Raw genomic sequence first — 27,260 nt, forward strand, 5'->3', positions numbered from 1 at the left:
CCAATTGAAGTTAATAATAAAAAAATATTTAAAATAAATTTCTAAAAATTTTATTAAATTATAATTTATAAAAGAAAATTGTTTAATTTTTAATAACTTAATATTAATTACTTAAGAATTAGTAACTTACGATTAGAACTTATTTACTACGTTTGCAGCATTTTTGGTAAATATCTCTCAAAGTTAATTGTTTTACTAATAAATAGATCTTAAGATAACAATATAAAGCTAAAATTACAAATAGAGCCATTAAAATTGGCTGTAAGACAGGAACTATTTTAACATTAAACTTAATTAAGAATTGAATTATTGAGGGTAGATCATCCAAGTCCTGTAAAGAAGATGAAGAAGGAGAAAGAGAGAATTAGAGATTTGATCAATGAATTATAAAAGTATGTAATCACATCTTAGGAAGAATCCTAATTTCTTATTCTTATCGATCTGGGGCCGAATTACCGCATATGTGATCGAGTAAAATTGATCGTAGTTTTCTTTTCTTAAATAAAAATCAATATCAAAATAGAAATCTGGTACATTTAAGCTTATTTTTAATACGAAAGCTTATTCGATTACGTCTGCGGTAATTCGGCTCCGATGTTGCGATAAAAATGTCTAAAGATTATTACAAAATAACTAGTTTATATACTTACATATTCATACCAAAATGATGGTATAATCATATTGCTAAACTTTTGTAGCTCTCTATTATAGCCCTTCATATCGGGCATGGGAATGTTTGATTGAAATCTATATTTCTCTTCAATCGGTATACCCGTCACCGGTTCTAATATAATATGAGCCTCATGTTCTTCCTTATTAGGATTAAGACCCTCATAATGGGCAGAGTAATTATATTCAGAGCCATAGAAATGGGGAGCCGAAAATGCCGAGGGTACATCATCTGTAAATGAGCCGAAAATTTAAATAAAATCTCTTTAACAAAAACAATCACACTTACTTATCAAACACTTGGAGACATCAAATAATCCCTTGGGAAGTTTTATACCCATGGAATAATCCAAGCAGCCAGAACTATCACCACTTTCACCAATCGTATAGCGATAACTTTTCAGACCCATATATTCCACAATCTGATCGTATTTCATTTTTAAAGTGCGACAACTTTCTATGGCGACTATATTGAAATCTCTACCCTCTGGCACATTGGGTGGAAATAGCGAGTTATCAAAGGCATTATCCAATTTGATGGGACAATAATCATCTGATCTACGATCTCGCTTCAATTGGGCACTTCTCTCCGAAAAATATGTTTTATTGTTGAGTGTATTGACACGAAAGAAATTTTCCATGCCATTGTCGAGCCCTATGCGAACATTGTATTCTTCATTCTTTTCACGAAGGGCCTGGAAGATTGAGAAATATATATATAATGCAATAAACACAAATTTTTACCACGAATTTGTTCAATGGAACCAGAAATCGTACTGCAAAAGAGGGAGGAAAGCAAACGAACGAACGAACGAACGAACGAAACGAACGAACGAACGAACGAACGAACGAACGAACGAACGAACGAACGAACGAACGAACGAACGAACGAACGAACGAACGAACGAACGAACGAACGAAACGAACGAACGAAACGAACGAACGAACGAAACGAACGAACGAACGAACGAACGAACGAACGAAAACGAACGAACGAACGAACGAACGAACGAACGAACGAACGAACGAACAACGAACGAACGAACGAACGAACGAACGAAGAACGAACGAAAGAACGAACGAACGAACGAACGAAACGAACGAACGAACGAACGAACGAACGAACGAACGAACGAACGAACGAAACGAACGAACGAACGAACGAACGAAAACGAAAACGAACGAACGAACGAACGAACGAACTAACGAACGAACTAAACGAACTAACGAACGAACGAACGAACGAACGAACTAACGAACAATAACGAACTAACGAACGAACTAATAACTAACTAAATCTAACACAACTAACTAAACTAACTAAATAACTAACTAACTAACTAAATAACTACTAACTAAACTAACTACTAAACTAAATAACAACCGAACTAACTAAACTAACATACTAACTAACTAACTACTAACTAACTAACTACTAATAACTAACTAAAAACTAAAAACTAATAACTAAATAACTAACTAACTAAATAACTAACTAACTAACTACCTAACTAACTAACTAACTAACTAACTAACTAATGACTACCGTTACGACTGGACTAACTAACCACTACCTAACTAATTAATTAAACATCTTGAAACCTACATTACATCAGGTTCCTTTTTTCAAATTTGTTATGCCATCAGACCGTCCGATACGAACGACTCAAATATGGACTAAAACGGGTGTTTTCAAAACTTTAGGATAGCACATTTCAAAAAACCTTATGTAATGGAGCAATCCCGGGGTCGGATTATGATTCAAACGCGCTTAATCATTTAGATAAACTTAGGCTCTGGGTTTTGATTTATGTTCAAATTTCGCGTTGGTCTGTTATTTAACACGAACAATTTTCAATTTAACGGTATTCGTTTACACCAAACAAAAAAAATCACTTCTTGAAATAAACACCACTGTCATCGTTCAATGACATTCTTCATTTACTCGTACTTACATTGTACAACATTCCGCAATTGGCAACAATATTTGGCACATAATTCGACAACATATTCAATGCCGGCAACTTAAAATCCCACAAGAAATAATTTATACTCTTGGTCAAAAATGCCGATTCATTAATGGTGATGGCATTGAAGGCATGTCTCACTAGAAAAACCCAATCGTGCAATTTGGCGGCAGCACCCAGTAATACAAGATTTGGCAAAATTATCGTTTGATTGAGTATATCGGGTGAGCAACTTGCCTCCGGATCAAAGTAGGTTTCGCCATAACGTATCTTACGATATGTTAGGCTATCGTGTGATTGATGTTTAATCTCATTGTGACCCTTTATAGCATACACAATAGGACCAACTTGTTGGACTTTTAGACGTGTATCGGTACCATTTAGAAACTCTGCCGAATTGGTAACATTAAAGAGGTAGACTTTCAAACGGCCATAGGGAGATGTTATCCAATTTGCCTGTGAAGGCATGCCGCTACGAAAACGTACATGTTCTTTGGCCAGCTCCCATTGATAGTCCACATTTAAGGAGATGAAAAATAGCAGAGTGGCGGTAGTACCCACTATAGATAAAGTAATTAATTTGCCTATGAAGATATAAAAGTGGACCGGTTAGTCTTATGCCTTTAAATTTAGGTGACACAAAATATTTATTTATTTAAAAAAAAAAAGTTTTGCTAACACATTAAACATTTCCGTCCAGACATCTCCACTGATCTACGTTTAGATTAATTCACCGTTAGGTTTTTTTTTTTAACAAAATAATTATAAACAAAATTAAAAAAATAATACTTCGAGACTATTTTTTTTTGAAACCAACTACAACAACACCGTTAGACGTCTTTACGTTTAGGACGTTATTTGTATTAGGACGCGTAAAACACTACTAAGGTATTGGGCTCAGTTTAAGAAAGATTTTAATTCAGAAAAAGCACTGTCTGTTGAGAATTGTATGAAATAAAAACAAAATCATTTTGAAATTTTATAGGAAGCAACAACAAACATGAGTTTTATTCTTATCATCCGATGTTTAGGTCTTCTTTGGCAAACGTTGTCGTCGTTTACACTCGAAAAATATCAATTATCAGTTTAAATGAGCTGTTATTAAACGAGGTCATTTAAGGGGGGTTTTAAGGAATATATCTGGTCATTTTACAACTTATAAACAAAAAAGATCTTGATTCAAAATATCTCTTAATCCTTCATTTTGGAATATTATTTTGTCAAGGTTAATATAGCCTTTTCTTATTAATAAAATATAGGTCAACAGTTTAAAAGTTTATATCTTCAAGGTTTAAAATAACGAGAACTTTCAGACTCCAACAGTGTCCTATCATTTTTAGATTAGTTTAAAGAGTTACAAAGTGATAAAGTCAAACTGCACCGATATGGAATTCTCAGAGAAATATCTATTAAAAGATGGAAAAGTAGAGAAGAATTTAGCTCTATCAAAATTTTACTTTAAGACAATTTAAGTTATATATTTGATTAGATTTTCATTTTATACCATTTTTTCACTCTGAGTGTATAGATGGATGGGTCTCTGACAGTCTCTGCAGTTCTAAACTGGCTTATCACTAATTGAACCGCATTTCATTCTTATCATGTCAGCTTAACCACAACAAAAAAAGAGAAGAAACTTTCTCTTGTTGTTGTACAACAAGTTCCTATAGATTATATATAGTCATTAGTTGTAATGTTGTTGTAGGACCTATACAAATTCTAGATGATAGTTTTGAGCTTGTGTTATTTTTTTTTAACTAAAGTTTACTTTACACTTGAAATAGTGTTTGAAAATAGGAATTATCAATTAAAATTAAAAATCAAAACAAAACAAATCAAATGTACACCAACCATCATTGAAGCATAATTTTATAGTAGACGATCGACGTACGATCTTCTTCTACTTAAGTACTATATAGTTCAAGAAAAAAATAAATAAAATAAAATATTATCAACGCAGACACAATAAAAACAAATTATGCGTAAAAAATCCATAAGATGCGACATGAAGTGGGTGTGTAATAAATCATTTGCAAGCGTTTAATTATGACGACTTAAAGATACGCTAATCCGGCCATGGTACCGGATTCGCTACCGAATGGAAATTTTGCTTGCGATGTGACCTCTAAATAGCCAGACAATGGATTTTTATATTTTCACTCAAGAATCGAAATTTTTGGCAAATAAAAGTGATCACAGATTTTAACCCTTTTGGACCTAGATCCTCTAGTTTAGCCAGCAAATGGACTTTTATGTTTTAACTAAAAAAAAATCGGAAAATCGATTTTTATGTTTTAATTTCAAAACTAGAGCACAGGATGTTCAGTTTCGCCCAAAAAATGAACTTTTATATTTTCACTACAAAATCGATTTTTGATTGTTGTTGTAACAGCTAAAACTATACAATAATCAAGTTGGGGGTTCCACATTAATATCCAAGCCTAAAAATTGTGCTACTTCAACTGGATGTGTCCATAAATACATTGGACAAAGAGAATTAGGGTTGGATGAGCAGTTAAATATGTGGTGGGTATTGTGCGGACCTTGACCACATGCAGGATATTCATTGGGGAGGGCACTGTCTATGCGTGACCAGTAGGCATTAAGCCTGTTGCTCTATCCCGTTCTTAGTTGTGCCAGAACTACTCTTGTTTTCCACCGCAGGTTTTCTGTGTTATGGTTTTCTGTGCTATGGGCTGTGGGCGATCACCAAGTACGACATTCATACGGTCTCTATGGATGTCGTTCAAAGCTGCCGTGTACAAGGACTGATCTGTTGGATCATGCACATAACTACGTATGTTCTCCTCGTATCCCCCCGGGGCATGTTTTCATGATGAAATATCCCATCATGGCATGTTTTCATGATGAAATGCCCCATCATGGTGTATTGCAATCCCGGGGTAAAGAGGTGCTACCAGTACCTCTAGTCTGCCGGGACTATAAACTGGTGCTTACATTTCACTGCCTGGCGGTAGATGAGCGGATGGATTTGATAATGGATTTGACGTATGGAGAGGTTTGTGGCTTATGATGCTCATGACACCTGTTCTACCTCAACAGGACTACTATGGCAAGAGATTAGATAGCTCGAGTACTTGAGCAAAGTGCGCGTATAATCGACCGGCATCCATATACGTAAATTGACACTTGCGTGTAAGATACACAAAGGGGCGGTGGTGAGTCGTTATATTTTAGCTCACCCAGTGGATGAAAAAGACCACCGTGAAATAGGCCAACATGCCAGGTGTTTACGTAAAGCACTACGACATTCGTTCTCCTCGTATATACGAAGGTCCTTCCTGACATGTCTCGGGGGAGTATCCAAAAGTTGGGATGACTCCCCCGGTAACATCCAAGGAGAAACTGCTTAGTCAACATGACATTGTGTTCCTTCACTGGGAGGACCTTCGTTTCCTCGTGCAGATGATGTTCCGAGCAGCCCGTTACAGTTCTTAGGGCTGTCAAATTTTGGTCGCAAAAAAAGTGATCACTGATTTAAATCCTTTTTGCACTAGAGCCTTTTAGTTAAGACAGAAAATGGACTTTTACGTTTTCACTGAAAAATCGAGTTTTGAAGGCGAATAAAAGTGATAGCAGATTTTAATCCTTTGGACCTAAGACCTCAAGTTTAGTCAGAAAATGGACTTTTATGTTTTGTCTTAACAAAAATCTCCGGAAAATCGATTTTTATGTTTTTACTCAAATATCGAATTTTTGGAGCAACTAAAAGCGATCACATGTTTTAATACTTTTTGCCCTAGGACCTTTAGTTTAGCCAGAAAATCGACTTTTAAGTTTTCACGTGGCAAATATTATTGCCACACCCTGTTAAATACTGTTTTTACTTATAAAAATTTTTTGTTACGCACACATACATATACAAGTATGTATTGCTAAAAAAAAGTAAAAAAGCTTTGTTTTTTTTAGCTTTTTAAAGTCAATCAGTTAAATCTAACTAACTGACTGAATGACCGACTGATTCACTGATTAACTAAACTAACGGTTTTCAGTGTTCATTTGTAATTCAATATGCATTGAAATCATAATATGGCTTAAATAAAAATTTTATACATGTTTTAGTTTTTTTCTTTTTCAATTTTTGCCAGATAATTTCTATTCATTTTTTTATTTATTAAAAAAATATAATTTTTTCTGTTTGTTTTCTAATGGTTTTATTAAAATCAACACTATGGGGGTCTGTTAAACTTTTAAGTACACGTTTGCACGGGCAAAACCAAAAAAATAAATAAAAAATTTTTAATAAATTCCTTAAGCATGTGAATGAATTTTATTTTAAATATTTTATTTTATGTTTTTCTTGCACTTATAAAAAAGTCATTTAAACAATTCAAAATTATAATTATAATAAAAAATTAAATAAAATTAAAATCATTCGCTTCACTGTCTAGACTTTATAAATAGTAGATGATAAAGCAGAGCACAATGTTTTAAAAACGCGTACAGCTGGAAATTTATGAAAGAAAACAGAGACATTTTAAGAAAATAAACAAAGAATAGGCTGGCAATTTAAAATTGGAAAAAAAACAAATAGTTGCAATTTTAAAGTAATCTAGACTTAAGTAGAGGACCTAATCACCTTCATTTTTTGTGTTTGTTTTCTAAATTTGCAACCGGCTAATTTATGGGCAATTTAAATGCGATAAAGTTAGATTCATTATAAATAACAAAATAACTGATAATACCGATCTTATGTTAAAGATGAAGATGCTGACAGTTGCTCTCTCCCTTCCCGTAGTGCGGAGCGCCACGCCATAGCTTTTTAATTCACATTTCGCTGCGTTGGCTGTGTGAACATAAGAGAGCAGGCACGGAAAATTGAAATTTTGAAATAGTACTCAGACTATACATACATATAGACTAGACTATAGACTAAACTATTGACTAGACTATAGACTAGATTATAGACTAGACTATAGACTAGACTATAGACTAGACTATAGACTAGACTATAGACTAGACTATAGACTAGACTATAGACTAGACTATAGACTAGACTATAGACTAGACTAAAGACTAGACTATAGACTAGACTATAGACTAGACTATAGACTAGACTATAGACTAGACTATAGACTAGACTATAGACTAGACTATAGACTAGACTATAGACTAGACTATAGACTAGACTATAGACTAGACTATAGACTAGACTATAGACTAGACTATAGACTAGACTATAGACTAGACTATAGACTAGACTATAGACTAGACTATAGACTAGACTATAGACTAGACTATAGACTAGACTATAGACTAGACTATAGACTAGACTATAGACTAGACTATAGACTAGACTATAGACTAGACTAAAGACTAGACTATAGACTAGACTATAGACTAGACTATAGACTAGACTATAGACTAGACTATAGACTAGACTATAGACTAGACTATAGACTAGACTATAGACTAGACTATAGACTAGACTATAGACTAGACTATAGACTAGACTATAGACTAGACTATAGACTAGACTATAGACTAGACTATAGACTAGACTATAGACTAGACTATAGACTAGACTATAGACTAGACTATAGACTAGACTATAGACTAGACTATAGACTAGACTATAGACTAGACTATAGACTAGACTATAGACTAGACTATAGACTAGACTATAGACTAGACTATAGACTAGACTATAGACTAGACTATAGACTAGACTATAGACTAGACTATAGACTAGACTATAGACTAGACTATAGACTAGACTATAGACTAGACTATAGACTAGACTATAGACTAGACTATAGACTAGACTATAGACTAGACTATAGACTAGACTATAGACTAGACTATAGACTAGACTATAGACTAGACTATAGACTACTATAGACTAGACTATAGACTAGACTATAGACTAGACTATAGACTAGACTATAGACTAGACTATAGACTAGACTATAGACTAGACTATAGACTAGACTATAGACTAGACTATAGACTAGACTATAGACTAGACTATAGACTAGACTATAGACTATAGACTAGACTATAGACTAGACTATAGACTAGACTATAGACTAGACTATAGACTAGACTATAGACTAGACTATAGACTAGACTATAGACTAGACTATAGACTAGACTATAGACTAGACTATAGACTAGACTATAGACTAGACTATAGACTAGACTATAGACTAGACTATAGACTAGACTATAGACTAGACTATAGACTAGACTATAGACTAGACTATAGACTAGACTATAGACTAGACTATAGACTAGACTATAGACTAGACTATAGACTAGACTATAGACTAGACTATAGACTAGACTATAGACTAGACTATAGACTAGACTATAGACTAGACTATAGACTAGACTATAGACTAGACTATAGACTAGACTATAGACTAGACTATAGACTAGACTATAGACTAGACTATAGACTAGACTATAGACTAGACTATAGACTAGACTATAGACTAGACTATAGACTAGACTATAGACTAGACTATAGACTAGACTATAGACTAGACTATAGACTAGACTATAGACTAGACTATAGACTAGACTATAGACTAGACTATAGACTAGACTATAGACTAGACTATAGACTAGACTATAGACTAGACTATAGACTAGATTATAGACTAGACTATAGACTAGACTATAGACCAGACTATAGACTAGATTATAGACTAGACTATAGACTAGACTATAGACTAGACTATAGACTAGACTATAGACTAGACTATAGACTAGACTATAGACTAGACTATAGACTAGACTATAGACTAGACTATAGACTAGACTATAGACTAGACTATAGACTAGACTATAGACTAGACTAGACTAGACTATAGACTAGACTATAGACTAGACTATAGACTAGACTATAGACTAGACTATAGACTAGACTATAGACTAGACTATAGACTAGACTATAGACTAGACTATAGACTAGACTATAGACTAGACTATAGACTAGACTATAGACTAGACTATAGACTAGACTATAGACTAGACTATAGACTAGACTATAGACTAGACTATAGACTAGGCTATAGACTAGACTATAGACTAGACTATAGACTAGACTATAGACTAGACTATAGACTAGACTATAGACTAGACTATAGACTAGACTATAGACTAGACTATAGACTAGACTATAGACTAGACTATAGACTAGACTATAGACTAGACTATAGACTAGACTATAGACTAGACTATAGACTAGACTATTGACTAGACTATAGACTAGACTATAGACTAGACTATAGACTAGACTATAGACTAGACTGTAGACTAGACTGTAGACTAGACTGTAGACTAGACATAGACTAGAATACAGAATAGGTCATACACTAAACTATAGACTGGTCTTTTGACTGCTATGTATACAACACTAGTCCTAGACTATAGACTAGACTGGTCTAATGACTACTATACTACATGGACTACTTGTTTTTCGATATCAAAAAGTACTGAAAAAAAAGTACTAAAGTACAGAATTTTCCATTCCTGTCAGAGAGCGTTTGAGGCCAAACTGTTTGAAAGTAATGTAAGTCTTTGAGGCGCAGCTTTTTTTCTGTTCGAAATGGCGCAATAGAATTACTATAGTTGTTGTTTATTACGAGACTTAATTAATTGTAGGAAAATTAACATCAATTACACTTAAATATGGTTTTAAATGTAAGTTTTGTTGTTGTGTATATTTATTTTCTGTTTAATTTAGTTGTTGTCTCAACTATTTTATTTTATTTGTATTTGCTTAATATTTTTTTATTTAATTAAACTAAATTTATAAAACTTATACATATATTTATATATCAGCGTTATCAATCGTGTCCATTTACACATGAATTTAATTATTACCTAAGGTGCAAATGCCATTTGTTTGCACTTAGACACGCTTGAATCAAGCGTTTAAGTAACTACCGGCCCACTGTATAGTAATAGTGATAGTGAGTGTTTGAACAAATTGATTATTACAAAAATAGTCATTTAAAATGTCTTAAATATTTATAGATGATTTACCAATACAAATGCAAATAGCTTCTTTGTTGAAAGGCGCTCGATTCAAAAGAAATTTCATTGGGAATTATTAATATTTCCAAGATAATGCCTAATTAAAGTGCCCTTTTGAATGGTGCAATGCAAAAAAGAAAAACAATTTCCCATAAAGCTTTTGTATACTTATACCGTTCGGATATTTCTAAATCGTCACTGCTATATATAAGTGCTTATGTACTTTGTTTATACCCTTGACCCTATTGAAAGGGCTAAAAATGATTCTGGAATACAAGATGTTATCAATTACAATCAAACTTATATAAAATTATTTAATTTTTTATTTAAGAGATTTGTGTCAAATTATTGTCGGGAATTTGTTTCAGAAGCAATATAATCATTCGATCATTAAATTTAATATTCCGTTATAATAAATTTTAGTATAGATTAAAATTCGAAGTAAGAAAACAAACATTATTTACAAATGTAAATGAAATGAAAATTTCGAAACAAATTTATCTCCGAATTTATGGTTATTTGTGGACTAAGTATGATTCTTATTGAGATATTACATAATACCGATGTTTTTGAGATTCAAAATTGTTTGCCAATACTATAGGCTAGACTATAGACTAGACTATAGACTAGACTATAGACTAGACTATAGACTAGACTATAGACTAGACTATAGACTAGACTATAGACTAGACTATAGACTAGACTATAGACTAGACTATAGACTAGACTACAGACTAGACTATAGACTAGACTATAGACTAGACTATAGACTAGACTATAGACTAGACTATAGACTAGACTATAGACTAGACTATAGACTAGACTATAGACTAGACTATAGACTAGACTATAGACTAGACATAGACTAGACTATAGACTAGACTATAGACTAGACTATAGACTAGACTATAGACTAGACTATAGACTAGACTATAGACTAGACTATAGACTAGACTATAGACTAGACTATAGACTAGACTATAGACTAGACTATAGACTAGACTAGACTAGACTAGACTATAGACTAGACTATAGACTAGACTATAGACTAGACTATAGACTAGACTAGACTATATACTAGACCATATACTAGACTATAGACTGGACTATAGACTGGACTATAGACTAGACAACATACTAAACTATAGACTAGAAATATATTAGCCCACGCAATGCCTTCTAAGGGTCAACAAGTCATAGAGAACGTGAGCTACGTGATCGGTAGGAGTGTAGTTATCAAGGGGCTGGCATTGTAACAATGTGTTTGAACCTCGAGAACTTATCCATATGGGGACTATTAAAGAAGAGATATCAACATCAATATCGAAGGAAAAGCAATGATGTTTTAAATTTCTGGAATATATTGTTGCATTTCAGTTGAATCCTTTTTTCAAATATTGAAGATCATTTTTCAAATAAGATTTTAAGCTTTTAAGATCATCGAACAAATAAATACCTTCAATAAAAATGTTATGCCAATTTTGTGCCAACAATTAGAGAAAAATAGTTTAGAACTTTTAAACACAATAAATTGCATTTAATATTTTTCCCCCATCGTACAGGGATATGATTTATAGAAATTTTCAATAATAATAATAATAACGATCAACAATGATCATAAAAGGTTTATTTTTTCGGGCAACGCAGTTTAATGACATCTTTAATATGCAAAGGGTGTCAAAGTCATAAAGAAATATTTTACTGATGATGATTCTCTGTTGCGAACCATATAAATTATTTAATTTATAAAGAAAAATGATTTAATGCAATAAAATTTTAATTCAATTTGTTAAAAAAATGCAATCAATATCAAATATTTTTTATTATAACAAAAACAAAATACGGGTTCGATTGTTTGTTATTTGCTTTTCAAATTTTACATTTATATGCAATAGCAACAACAACAACAATAACAACAAACATAAAATAAATACATTGAAGTAGCAGTGGCATGACTCAGATCCCCTTAAACCCGATTTGGCATGAAAATTGTTTGATACAAGTAAATGTAAAGAAAATATTTATTATTTTTATTTTTTTTTTTGAACAAAAAAAAATGTACGGAACGGAATTGTTGCAATCAACAACATTCATTCACACTGGTTTACAAAATAAAAATAGAAATATATACAACTTTACACCACAAGTCCATCCGTCAGTTAGTCAATACATATTTATTTGTCGTTATGTTGAAGTTTTATTGACTTGATTATTTATTTGTTTGTCTGTTTGTTGTTCTTGTTTGTTGGTGAAGTTTTCTTGCCACAACAGGTACATATCTACAACTGCTATTACCAATCGGTATAATAATAATAACAATTTAAATCCTAAACTCGGCTTTTTCATAATTTTATTGTTGTTTTTGTCATCGTCATGCGTAATTTGGCTTGAGAAGTCTCAACTTAAAACTTCGTTTGTTTATCAATGAAATCAAATTGTTTATTTATTTGCTGGTATTTGTCTGAATCGTTAAATTTTCAAACACACTTACACTCATATACATTTTGTCTATGATCGACTGTTTGCTGGTTGCTATGATTTGATCGCTTGGGGTCTGAATGAGAGACCTTAGTGCGTTTAAATAAGCGTGCATAGATTTATTTATGGAGGCTATTTATTTGTTGGTACAACGAGTATTATTATGATTTTGTTGTATAGAAAAATTACACAAAAAATACATACTTGACGTAGTCAATATGTAGTTTCTTTGGCCAAAAGTACCCATCAACACATTCACACACATAAATTCATAGAAATATAGAGAAGAAACGATAAAAAATGTCGTTAAATTATTCAAAATAAAAGCTTTAACTAATTGATATCTTAACACTCAAGGAAATGTTGTTAGTAAAATTTTCTTGGCAAAAAAGCTTTTAAGTTCGGTTTACAGTGCCAAATTAAACTAACTAACTGACTAACTAACTAACTAACTAACTAACTAACTAACTAACTAACTAACTAACTAACTAACTAACTAACTAACTAACTAACTAACTAACTAACTAACTAACTAACTAACTAACTAACTAACTAACTAACTAACTAACTAACTAACTAACTAACTAACTAACTAACTACTAACTAACTAACTAACTAACTAACTAACTAACTAACTAACTAACTAACTAACTAACTAACTAACTAACTAACTAACTAACTAACTAACTAACTAACTAACTAACTAACTAACTAACTAACTAACTAACTAACTAACTAACTAACTAACTAACTAACTAACTAACTAACTAACTAACTAACTAACTAACTAACTAACTACTAACTAACTAACTAACTAACTAACTAACTAACTAACTAACTAACTAACTAACTAACTAACTAACTAACTAACTAACTAACTAACTAACTAACTAACTAACTAACTAACTAACTAACTAACTAACTAACTAACTACTAACTAACTAACTAACTAACTAACTAACTAACTAACTAACTAACTAACTAACTAACTAACTAACTAACTAACTACTAACTAACTAACTAACTAACTAACTAACTAACTAACTAACTAACTACTAACTAACTAACTAACTAACTAACTAACTAACTAACTAACTAACTACTAACTAACTAACTAACTAACTAACTAACTAACTAACTAACTAACTAACTAACTAACTAACTAACTAACTAACTAACTAACTAACTAACTAACTAACTAACTAACTACTAACTAACTAACTAACTAACTAACTAACTAACTAACTAACTAACTAACTAACTAACTAACTAACTAACTAACTAACTAACTAACTAACTAACTAACTAACTAACTAACTAACTAACTAACTAACTAACTAACTAACTAACTAACTAACTAACTAACTAACTAACTAACTAACTAACTAACTAACTAACTAACTAACTAACTAACTAACTAACTAACTAACTAACTAACTACTAACTAACTAACTAACTAACTAACTAACTAACTAACTAACTAACTACTACTAACTAACTAACTAACTAACTAACTAACTAACTAACTAACTAACTACTAACTAACTAACTACTAACTAACTAACTAACTAACTAACTAACTAACTAACTAACTAACTAACTAACTACTACTAACTAACTAACTAACTAACTAACTAACTAACTAACTAACTAACTAACTAACTAACTAACTAACTACTAACTAACTAACTAACTAACTAACTAACTAACTAACTAACTAACTAACTAACTAACTAACTAACTAACTAACTAACTAACTAACTACTAACTAACTAACTAACTAACTAACTAACTAACTAACTAACTAACTAACTAACTAACTAACTAACTAACTAACTAACTACTAACTAACTAACTAACTAACTAACTAACTAACTAACTAACTAACTAACTAACTAACTAACTAACTAACTAACTAACTAACTAACTAACTAACTAACTACTAACTAACTAACTAACTAACTAACTAACTAACTAACTAACTAACTAACTAACTACTAACTAACTAACTAACTAACTAACTAACTAACTAACTAACTAACTAACTACTAACTAACTAACTAACTAACTAACTAACTAACTAACTACTAACTAACTAACTAACTAACTAACTAACTAACTAACTAACTAACTAACTAACTACTAACTAACTAACTAACTACTACTAACTAACTAACTAACTAACTAACTAACTAACTAACTACTAACTAACTAGCTAAAAGTAGGTCATATTTGAGAAAAATGCATTAAGTTTAAGCAAAAGTCCCACTGTACACTGCAATGCCTATAATAAATATGTTAATATAATTTTATTTAAAAAAACAAATCAAAACAATATTTACTTTGGTATATCAATAATAAGCAGGTTAAATGAATATAATTTACCGGTTTTCTTTATCATTTATTTATTGTTTTCTCCTAAAAAGAGAATAAATATATCAATCAATACATTAATAACTTTTCATTATTATGCAAATGCAAACGAACATTTTTCGTTGAGTGTTCAAATATGTTTCAACAGATCTTTTAAACTTTGGCTCAATGTTCATAGTTGGTGTAGAAAAAAAAAAGCTTTTTCTCGCTGCTGTTGTTGTTGTTGTGAGTATTGGTGCTGATGGCTTGTTAGCTTGGCCCCATACTTACTACCTGTTTAGTGGGTTTAAGCCCAGCTTATACGAAAACCTGCCAACAATATGTGTGTTTGATAAAAAAAATACAAAAACAACTCTGTGTGATATCCATATCTACAGCAGCGGCAGTTACTCGTAAAAAGCGAAGCAACGACGATACTTGGCTCTAAAATACAAAATTTCTTGTCTTCAGTTTTTCATAGTCGTTGCTAGCGTGAATAACTGCAATTTGAAAATTTTGTAGAAGAAAACTAAACAAAATTACATAGAAAATTAAAAAAAAATATATATACAAAAACAAAAGTGCGCTTAAAACGAAACTATTAAAAGAAAAACAAAAAATATACATATAATAGACTTAAGAGAGTGAAATTACGGGTTTTTATTTCTATGGCAAGAAAATTTTGAAAAAAAATATAAAATTAGTTTGATCATTGTTGTTGCTTTAACGAGAAAAAAAAGCTGTGAAAAATAAATTAAAGAAAATTTACACATAAAATATCTAATAAATAAATTTAAACGAAAAAAAAAAATTAAGCAACATTTAAGATAAATCAAATCCAGGAAAAATATTGGAAATAAAAAACAAATTCAATTAAGTAAAACGTATGTGTAATGAGTAGTTTTTAAAGAAAAATATTTAATTTAATCTTAATTTATTACATACATTTACAATAATATCTTTAATCTGTTGAATTTTGTACGAGAGATCTTTAGCTGATTTAAAAAATAACAACAACAATGTCATCTATCTGTCATTGGCATTTTATCTTAAGCACTACATTCTCAAATATTTATTTATTTATTGGTTACAAGAAACGAATGATTGAGTAAATAAATGAATTTCTGCAAAACTATTTTGACAGAAAGATCGTACGAATAACGATTAACCGTTTAGTTTTAGATTTTTTCCTTTATTAGACAGTTCTTTAAGGAATGAATTAGCCTTTGCCCAGATTTTCTCCTCCAAACTTTAGGTATTTTTTACTATTCAAAACTTCCAAAACATACATATTTATTTTATGACACATTTATAAGTTTCTCTTTTTCATTATTTTAAAACGTTTAAAAATTCACCTCAAATAATTTTGAATTCAAAATTATGCAAATTATAATTTTGGTTTTAAGTCGTCTTTTTTTTTTTTTTGTTGCTTAAACATAAAATTATTTCCGTATTTAAACACGATCTTCTCATTTATAAAACATTATTAATTTAAAGGAAATTTTAACAAAAAAATCTATTAAACATTAGTTTTTTTTGTTCAACAAGGTCAATAATAATATATTTATGTTTAAGTAATTTGAAACGTGTATTTAAAAAAAAGATCATAAAATAAACTGACAGAAATAAAATTTAGGAATTTTTCATTTAAATTAAAAATATAATTAGAATAATTAAAAAAGTGTAATAAAATTTAATTACTTTAATTGAAATAAATAATTACTGAACTTTGGAAAGTGAACAAAAAAATAATTTTCTCCAATTTCGAGGGACTTCAATTAATTGTCTCCAGTATATGATATTGATGATAAATAAGGTTAAACGTTTTATCCTATGGACTAGTCTATAGACTATTCTATGGACTATTCTATGGACTAGTCTATAGACTAGTATATAGACTATTCTATGGACTAGTCTATAGACTATTCTATGGACTCGTCTATAGACTATTCTATGGACTAGTCAATAGACTATTCTATGGACTAATCTATAGACTATTGTATGGACTAGTCTATAGACTATTCTATGGACTCGTCTATAGACTATTCTATGGACTAGTCAATAGACTATTCTATGGACTAATCTATAGACTATTGTATGGACTAGTCTATAGACTATTCCATGGACTAGTCTCTAGTCTATTTAATGGACAAGTCTATAGACTATTTAATGGACAAGTCTATAGACTATTCTTTGGACTAGTCTATAGACTATTCTATGGACTAGTCTATAGACTATTCTATGGAATGGTCTATGGACTATTCTATGGTCTAGTCTATAGACAATTCCAAGGTCTAGTCTATAGACGACTCTATGGTCTAGTCTATAGACGACTCTATGGTCTAGTCTATAGACTATTCTACGGACTAGTCTATAGACTATTCTACGGACTAGTCTATAGACTATTCTACGGACTAGTCTATAGACTATTCTACGGACTAGTCTATAGACTATTCTACGGACTAGTCTCTAGACTATTTAATGGACAAGTCTATAGACTATTCTTTGGACTAGTCTACGGACTAGTCTATAGACTATTCTGTGGACTAGTCTATAAACTATTCTACGGACTAGTCTATAGACTATTCTACGGACTAGTCTATAAACTATTCTACGGACTAGTCTATAGACTATTCTACGGACTAGTCTATAGACTATTCTGTGGACTAGTCTATAGACTATTCTGTGGACTAGTCTATAGACTATTCTGTGGACTAGTCTATAGACTATTCTATGGACTAGTTTATAGACTATTCTATGGACTAGTCTATAGACTATTCTATGGACTAGTCTATAGATTATTCTATGGACTAGTTTATAGACTATTCTATGGACTAGTCTATAGACTATTCTATAAACTAGTCTATAGACTATTCTATGGACTAGTCTATAGACTATTCTATGGACTAGTCTATAGACTATTCTATGGACTAGTCTATAGACTTTCTATGGACTAATCTATAGACTATTTAATGGACTAGTCTATTGGCTATTCTATGGACTAGTCTATAAACTATTCTATGAACTAGTCTATAGACTATTCTATGGACTAGTCTATAGAATATTCCATGGACTAGTCTACATACTATTCGTTGGACTAGTTTATAGACTATTCGATGGACTAGTCTATAGACTATTCTATGGATTAGTCTTGAGAATGTTCTATGGATTCTTCTTTAGACTATTCTATATATTAGTATCTAGACTGTTATCTGGATATGTCAATAGACGGTTTTATGGACTAGTCTATTCTGTTGTTTAATTTTATTAACTAGTTTATGTACTATTCTATGAAATTATAAATTATTAAATTTTTCTCGAATGAGTAAATTCCTTTAAATCCCTGTCTAATTTGCCATCAAGTATCTAAGTATCCACTTATTTTGCCTATAGTTTCTTGTCTTGGGGTTTTTGTTGTGTTTCTTTTCGCCTTCTCTAGTAGTTTTTACAATTCATTCGTTGATTGCAAAAGTGTTTTTTTCTTTTTGTATTTTGTTTTAAATTTTCTGTTAGTTTTTTCTTTTAATTTCAATTTAATTTAAGAAAAATAGCAATTACAACAAAAGCAAGCAAGAAAAATTCACACACATACACACAGGTTTTTATATATATATTTTTTTTGTTTTTCTTTGGTTTTTTCTCTATTTTGGTTTTGGTTGATCGATGACAAAATGTTCGTTCATTTGGCTGAGTAAAAAGAAAAATGAGTGGAAGTGTAAAAATTGTTTTTATTTATTTTGTATTCTGCTATTGTTGTTATTGTGGCTGGAGTAAAAAAAACAAAACTTTTTCTTTTTTTACTTGTTTATGTTTTTTAACAGTTTCTTTTAATATTACAAACATTTATTGCCATTTTACTTGGTGTTTTTGTTGTTTAAACAATCACTGAACATAATTATCATGTAAAAAAGTAACAACTACAAAAAAATTTAAACAACACTTTCTTGTCTTTAACGGAGAGTAAGAGAGAAAAAAGTGTTTTTAACAGCAACAACAACAATTGACAGGTAAACGAAAGAGGTATTGTGTGTGTGTTATTAAAGGGATTAGCAAAAAAAAATTAAAGAAAAGAAATTGCGAATATTAGTATAAACATAAATATTGTCGGTATGTACCCTGCAGTTGAGAGGGGGCTGTCCCCAACTAGTAATTTTAAAACTGATTACAGTTTAATTCTGTAATACTTCTGTCAATGGAGTAATCAATAGACTAAGTACAAAGAGTTCATATTATCTAGTCTCTGACCTTGTCTCAAGCCTGATCTATGAATTAGTTTGAGGACTAGTCAATGTTCTATTATTGCATGTACTAGGATGTATGAATTATTTATAAGTCCACTGACTAGTATATTGACTGATCTCTTGACTTGTTAATGGATTGTTTGTTGTTTTGCCTATGGAATAGTCTTTGGTCTTTCAACTATTATAAGGGCTTGTTTGATTAGTCAATCTTGTTTGATTAGTCAGTCTATGTGGCAGTCTATTAAACAGCCGATGGGCTCGTCCATTGACTTATCTATGGAATGTCATTAAACTAGCCTTTGGCTAGTTCAATAATAATGTACTCTTCGTGTCAACCAAGTAACTAAACATTTGGAAGAATCTGTATAAAAGTAGATTGACATCTATCAAAACTACGGGGCCTATTTTACACATTTCTCTTCCAGTGTTGACTATATAATTTAACAATGACAATCAGTATAATAGACTTTGAACATTAACTCAACTATAGAATTTCAGAATTTCAATGTAATTCATCACATCTTTCACTTCCTTTTGGCAGGAAAATGAAAAAAAAAAAAAGAAAACTGCAGTTTATAAATAAATATAGTAAATGTAGACTTTATTATTATAACCAAGTTTCACTGTCATTATCTTACATTTTTTTCATCAACTTTTTTCTTTAAATAAAACATTACTGTCAGTGGTGTTATTATCGTATAAACTTAAAAAGATAATTGAATTGTTAATAAACGTATTAAATGGCAAATTCATAAAGAAAAAAACTGCTTATCATTGTTCTTAATTTCAAAAAAAAAAATTACTAAACGTATGTATAACGATACTTAAGATCAGTGTTAAAAACACATGATCTTTTGTTAAAGAAATTTTAATTTTAAATGTTCCGCATTCCGCCGATGTTTTTTTTTTTATTTTTCAACTATTATTTATGAGTGATTTTATTATACTTTAGTTACGCATTGTAATTTACACGCAATGGTTTACTGGCATCAATTTTTTGAGTGTAGTTAATATTGGTATTTAAAGAAAAAAAAAAAACAACGGAAATATTATGGTTTTAAAATATTATTAATTACATATTTATTAATAATATAAGTATGTTATTTACTTCCGATGGCTAAAGTTTGATTTTATAATTAATTACATATGTATGTATATGTTTTCTTATTTTAATTATGATTGCAGTAATTATAAAGGAGTGTCTGGTAATTTCTCCAAATACTATTTTATATTAAAAGTCTTTTTAATACTAATATATAAATTGTATATTTTGATATCCAAAGAGTATCTTTTAATATGTTGTTATATAATGTTTTGCAAATAATCTCCAACTGGGGATCTTGTTTTTGCCAATAGCAATAAACATATAGAATTTATTGTTTAGAAAAAATAAGTTAATAGTTTTTTAATACCTATTGGTATTTATAAATAAATATATAGTAATTGTTTTAACTTAATAATTAATACAATTATAATTGCAAATAATTAATTCCACATTAGACTTTAAAAATAAATCATATAAACTGCGCGTGGTGTTATCTGACAGGCGATTTGAGTGATTTGAGTAATTTTGAAATTCTTGTTAATGTAATTATAAGTTGACAACACTTTACGCAACATTTGGGTAAGCATTTTGAAGTTATCCAATGATCAGCTAAACATTAAGACCATTTTTGACCTATAATCTCAGTAATTATTTATACGAAATTTAAATTTCAAAGATGTTCTCTATGTGATCTTGAGTGGATTTAAACTGTGGATAGCAACTCTGGAAAAGCGAATTCTGTAAATATCTGCTCAGGAACCGATTAGATTATTAATTTTGTCGTTATTGTGTCTGATAGAATTACACATTATCTATAAGGATTGACTATAAACTAAACTATAGACTAGACTATAGACTACACTATAGACTACACTATAGACTAGACTATAGACTAGACTATTGACTATACTATTGACTAGACTATTGACTAGACTATAGACTGGACTATAGACTAGACTATAGACTAGACTATAGACTAGACTATAGACTAGACTATAGACTAGACTATAGACTAGACTATAGACTAGACTATAGACTAGACTATAGACTAGACTATAGACTAGACTATAGACTAGACTATAGACTAGACTATAGACTAGACTATAGACTAGACTATAGACTAGACTATAGACTAGACTATTGACTAGACTATAGACTAGACTATAGACTAGTCTATAGACTAGACTATAGACTAGACTATAGACTAGTCTATAGACTAGACTATAGACTAGACTATAGACTAGACTATAGACTAGTCTATAGACTAGACTAGACTAGACTATAGACTAGACTATAGACTAGACTATAGACTAGACTATAGACTAGACTATAGACTAGACTATAGACTATAGACTAGACTATAGACTAGACTATAGACTAGACTATAGACTACTATAGACTAGACTATAGACTAGACTATAGACTAGACTATAGACTAGACTATTAGACTAGACTATAGACTAGACTATAGACTAGACTATAGACTAGACTATAGACTAGACTATAGACTAGACTATAGACTAGACTATAGACTAGACTATAGACTAGACTATAGACTAGACTATAGACTAGACTATAGACTAGACTATAGACTAGACTATAGACTAGACTATAGACTAGACTATAGACTAGACTATAGACTAGACTATAGACTAGACTATAGACTAGACTATAGACTAGACTATAGACTAGACTATAGACTAGACTATAGACTAGACTATAGACTAGACTATAGACTAGACTATAGACTAGACTATAGACTAGACTATAGGCTAGACTATAGTCTAGAGTATAGACTACACTATAGATTAGACTATAGACTATACTATAGACTAGATTATAGACAATTAAAAGCAGTGATCGGCATAAAGAGAACAAGTTTTCTCCTGAAAGCTAAGCTAGTACTGAAAAATGTTTCTATTTTCATAAATTTGAAAGAAAATTTCATCTAGTTGATTCTCTCTTAGCCAGCCCCTGATTTAGACATTCTGACAGCATAAACAATTTTGTTATAAATTTGTGTGGTAAATATTTGTTGTTGATTAAAATTTGGCTTTTTGTTTTTAACTCTATTAATAAAATGTCGAATTGGCAGTTTTTTCTTTAAATGCGTTTTGTTTTATTTTTTCTCCGCCGTCAACGCTGGGCGACCTAATTTTATTGGGGTTAAGAGCTACTGCGAATTCCACATTAAACTAAAAATAAATAATATTAAGAAATTAAGTAATAAATAAAATTTGAATATTCAACAATAAATTGAAAGAAAAAAAATAAATGAAAAACCACAAATATAAATAAATTTATTTATAAATCTAAAACTGATAATGAAATGCAAGTTTTTGAATGTTAATGATAATAAATTGCAACAATTGAAAATATTTGTTTAATATATTAGAAAGCGGCTATAACAATAGTTAGATAATAATAAGATCATCAAGATCTAAAAAGATCGTACATATTGTGCGATCTTATAAAAAATATTCTTAGAAAGGGGGTTCAGAAATGTTAAATAAATTGTTAAAGCTTTATTAATTTTATTAAAAACTTTAATTTAACTTAATTTTCGAGTGTATTTAGTTGTTGTTTTGATCAAGTGTTTGAGCTCGATCATTATGTTGAAATATTTAAATTTAAAATAAAGCAATTTAATTTTTGTTTTATCCAAAATTTCGTTTTTTTTTTATGTTTATAATAATGATTGCAATAAAAATAGTAAATTGCCGATTTATGATCAGTTTGGTTAGTATTTGTTGTTGTGTTTTTCACAACATAATTATTTATGTAGATTTGTATGTAGTTGGATGTAGTATCTGTGTGTTAATGTTTAAAGTATCTGTGTTAGCACATGTTTAGATCGAGGAATGAATAGTAGTCGTGTGTTTTACATGTTTGTGTGTTTTTATTTCTGTTGTTAGTTTATTTTATGAATATTCGTATTCATTGGTAATCGGTGTTTTTCGAGGAGCATTTATATTTTTTTGTTGGTTTTGGTTTTTTCTGTTGATTACCTTGGAATTTTAACTGCAGTCGGTTGAGCAAACATTAAAATACGAAAAAGAAGTTGAGAAAAAAAACGGCAAAATTATTAACAACAATAATAGCTATAACAAATAGACAAACGCTTTCTTTGAGTTTTTTTGGGGTTTTTTCGTATTACAATTTCATTTATTTTATAGTGTTTTGCCATACAGTGGGACAGGTAATTAAGGGCATTTTTGGTGAGAAATATTTAAGATTATGAAATTTACTAAATAATTGATCAGTTCCCAGTATTAAACTAATTATTAAATACTTTTTTGGTCACTGTGATCATTGTCTTACTTATCATTGCTGTTGTAAAGCGATATAAACGCCTGGTACGAAATTGACACCAATTTTTACGACAACACTATGTAATGTTGACAACGCAACGTTGTCGAAATCTAAATTTTATACACATCCTTTGTCTAAAAGTTAACAAACGTGTTAAGCTTACTATTGTCAAACTTGCTGCAAGAGGGTTTATTTGGGGGGTTAGGGGCAAATATTGACCGATCCCGATAAAATTTTGTGATTAGATTTATTATTTGTGCTGAAATTCATGGCGACATTAGTGTTTATATGTGAATTTTGGACATTCAAGTCAGGGGACTGAAGTCGACTTTATATAGGAGCTAGGGTCAAACGAGACCCGATCTTTATGAAATTTGACAAGGCCATTAAGGCTTGTATATAACTTATTTGGGATCCTTTTTATCGAGATACAGGTATATTTAACATAATTTTAAGCTCAAAGGCACTTTCCGGGGGTTCTGTTGTATGGGGGCTAGCTGAAATAATGAGCCGATTTTAACCATTTTCAATATTCTTCGTCCTTGGGCTAAAAAAAGTGCGTGTACTAAATTTGATCTAATTATATTGATAATTGCGACCTCTACCTTGCGCACAAAGTTTACATTGACAGCCAGCCAGACGGACGGTCTGGCTGAAATAGTTTAAGCTCCTCAGAAAATGATCTTAAGCCGATTGGTATGCTTTAAGGTGGGTATAGGACGAATATTTTTGAGTGTTACAAACATCAGCACAAACTTAATATACAATAGTACATTTTTCAAACATGTAACTATTTTTCAAGAAGTATTCATATGAAAGGTCTTTCAAATATCTATCTTTCGATATACATATTATATACATACACTTGGAGGAATCGATTAAGCTTTTGTCGCTGTATTCGTAATTTTAAGTGAGTATTGAATGCTAAAGTGATTTTCTGAAAGGGATTTATGTGGTTAAATTATGGACCGATCAGTAATGAACGTTAAAGTTATATTCTGAAGGGAACCTTGTATGGGGAAGGGGGGTTGATAGGGTTCTATAGTTAAAACGAAAAGTCGACTTTACGACTTTTTGCATTTAGTTAAAAGTCGACGTTTCGACTTTTTTCTTTTTTTATTTAATTAAAAGTCGATTTTTAGACTTTTTGACTTTAAGTATTTTATAAATAGTCGACTTTTCGACTATTTTTGACTTTTTTCGACTATCTTCGACTTTTCCCGGCTTTTTTCCAACTTTTCGACTTTTTTCGACTTTTCGATTATTTTCGACTTTTTTCGACTATTCGACTTTTATTTACAAAGTCGACTTTTTTCATAGACGATAGTCGAGGTATCAACTTTTTGAAAATGAGCATTAAAGTCATTTTCTTAAAAGACTCTCAATGGGGGTAAGGATCAATTCTGGACCTATGACGGCCATGCTCTGGTAAATAATTTCTTGGTTTGGTTGCATACTTGCTACCTAATTAACATTGGTATTCTTGGGAGCCACTTGTATGGGGGTTATATGAACACGTGGACCGATATTGACCCTTTGCAATACCAAAGCTATGATGAATATTTTTGCAAAATTTCAGTTCTCAAGCTTCTCTCGTTTAGTGCCTATCGTGTCTACAACAGACGGACGGATATGGCTAGATCGTCTTACAATAAATTAATAATACGAGTGAAATTATTAAAAACCTTTGGGAATTTTGGTCTAGTGATTGTCCATTGTACTTATTCGGATGAGATTCAATGACTAATAATTTCATGCAAAGTGTTGTTATCAGAATTTTACAATAGAATATTGGGGTCTTGAAAAATCTGTTATCTGTTTTTTCAGAAGAAGTGTCCAAAGTGTAATAGGGTCTAATATAAGTGAAGATCAACCCTTTATTTATTGATTTCAAAACTTTTGTTAGAAAATATTTTACAATTATTAATTGACAGGAGGTTAAAAAGGTGATGAGATGTTTAAATATTTAAATAAAAGCAAAAAAGTTGTTTAGCTGGAAGCTGATTAGAAAAACAAATTAAAAAAAAATATTTGTTTAATAAAATGGGGTTTCCAATAAAAAAAGCTACTAAAAGCATTTATAAGGAAATATAAATAAATATTAAAAAAAAATTAATAAAGAAACAAAGTTTGTTTTGAGAGATTTCCTTAATTAAAGCCCACTGTGCCTTGTTGATTAGTGGTAGATGGGTATAAAAGTGTGTGTTTGTATGTCGTGTGCTATTTACTCAGTTAATTGTGAGTTAAACTAAAAAAAAAAACTCAATGTATCTCAATCTCAAAAAGCCGAAAACGAACAAAAGTTTTTATTTTTTTTGTAATACAAAAATAAAAAAAAATAAAGCGCCTGTGAAGCGATCATAACACTTCAATCAACGTGATACGACTGTAAATTATAAGAAACTCGAATAAAGAAAGAAAGAAATTTAAAACGAAACATTTTAGAGATTTTAAAGTAAATACTAGTACAAAAAACACATGGACAGAGGTACGGACAGGCAGGCGGTGGGGTAGCTAGACAAACAAACAATGAAACGAACAAAAAAAAAAAAAATTAACAAGTTAAAAGTAGCAACAAAAACAACAACAACAGCAATAATGTTAATTTATGCAACTTTTACTTGTTTTCTTTGAAATATTTATAATAAAATATAGAAGTTGTTATTATTGTAATTTAACTTTAAATTATTGATATTTTAATTATTTAAAAAGATAAACGCATTAAATATTATTGAATTTAACTATATAATGAATAATTAAAACTCTCAAAGGTTTTTTTGTTCTCTCATTCTTAATAAACTCTCTTTTCAAAGTTAAACACTGACATGTTAAACATTAAAACAAAAGAGTTAAGCGACAAGCGTTAAGATTTTCATCTGTCTAGTAATTAAAACATAAACTGAAACAAAAACAAGTTGTTAAAAACAAAATTGTACACTTGACCCCGGTCAAGGTGCCTGGAGTCTAAATAAATAAAATATATTTAAATTAACAAAAAAAAAAAAAAAAAAGAAATAAAGAAATCAAATAACCGCACACTTAATTTTCTTTTTAAATTTAACAAAATTTTAAAAAAAATTGTTGTTGTTTACTTTAAAAACATTTAAGTTAATAACAATTTAATACACGTAAAGCGTTTAGTATGATTGTTAACAACAAAAAAACTCAACTTTTTTCTTATTTTATAAT

General features: G+C 30.2%; 2 protein-coding genes across 2 annotated transcripts in view; one reads left to right on the forward strand and one right to left on the reverse strand.

Annotated features, from left to right (window-relative positions):
* Positions 1 to 27: 27 nt before the first annotated feature.
* On the reverse strand, positions 28 to 3,593 carry LOC119610053 (scavenger receptor class B member 1). Its single transcript, XM_037965130.1, has 5 exons — positions 3,316 to 3,593; positions 2,625 to 3,220; positions 959 to 1,364; positions 651 to 901; positions 28 to 331 (listed from the first exon to the last, which is right to left on the reverse strand). The coding sequence occupies exons 1-5, from the start codon at positions 3,338 to 3,340 to the stop codon at positions 140 to 142; spliced, it is 1,470 nt and encodes a 489-aa protein (XP_037821058.1). The 5' UTR covers positions 3,341 to 3,593; the 3' UTR covers positions 28 to 139.
* Positions 3,594 to 15,880: 12,287 nt separating this feature from the next.
* Positions 15,881 to 27,260, forward strand: part of LOC119610062 (scavenger receptor class B member 1) — a 36,129-nt gene continuing 24,749 nt past the window's right edge. Inside the window, exon 1 of the mRNA XM_037965144.1 lies at positions 15,881 to 16,357. The gene's annotated coding sequence lies outside the window, so the exon portion shown is untranslated. The remainder of the gene's footprint in view (positions 16,358 to 27,260) is intronic.

Source organism: Lucilia sericata, unplaced genomic scaffold (genome assembly GCF_015586225.1).
Source record: "Lucilia sericata isolate MDLA Ls3-8-SP2 unplaced genomic scaffold, ASM1558622v1 Contig001109F_arrow, whole genome shotgun sequence".
Classification (NCBI taxonomy): Eukaryota; Metazoa; Arthropoda; class Insecta; order Diptera; family Calliphoridae; genus Lucilia; species Lucilia sericata.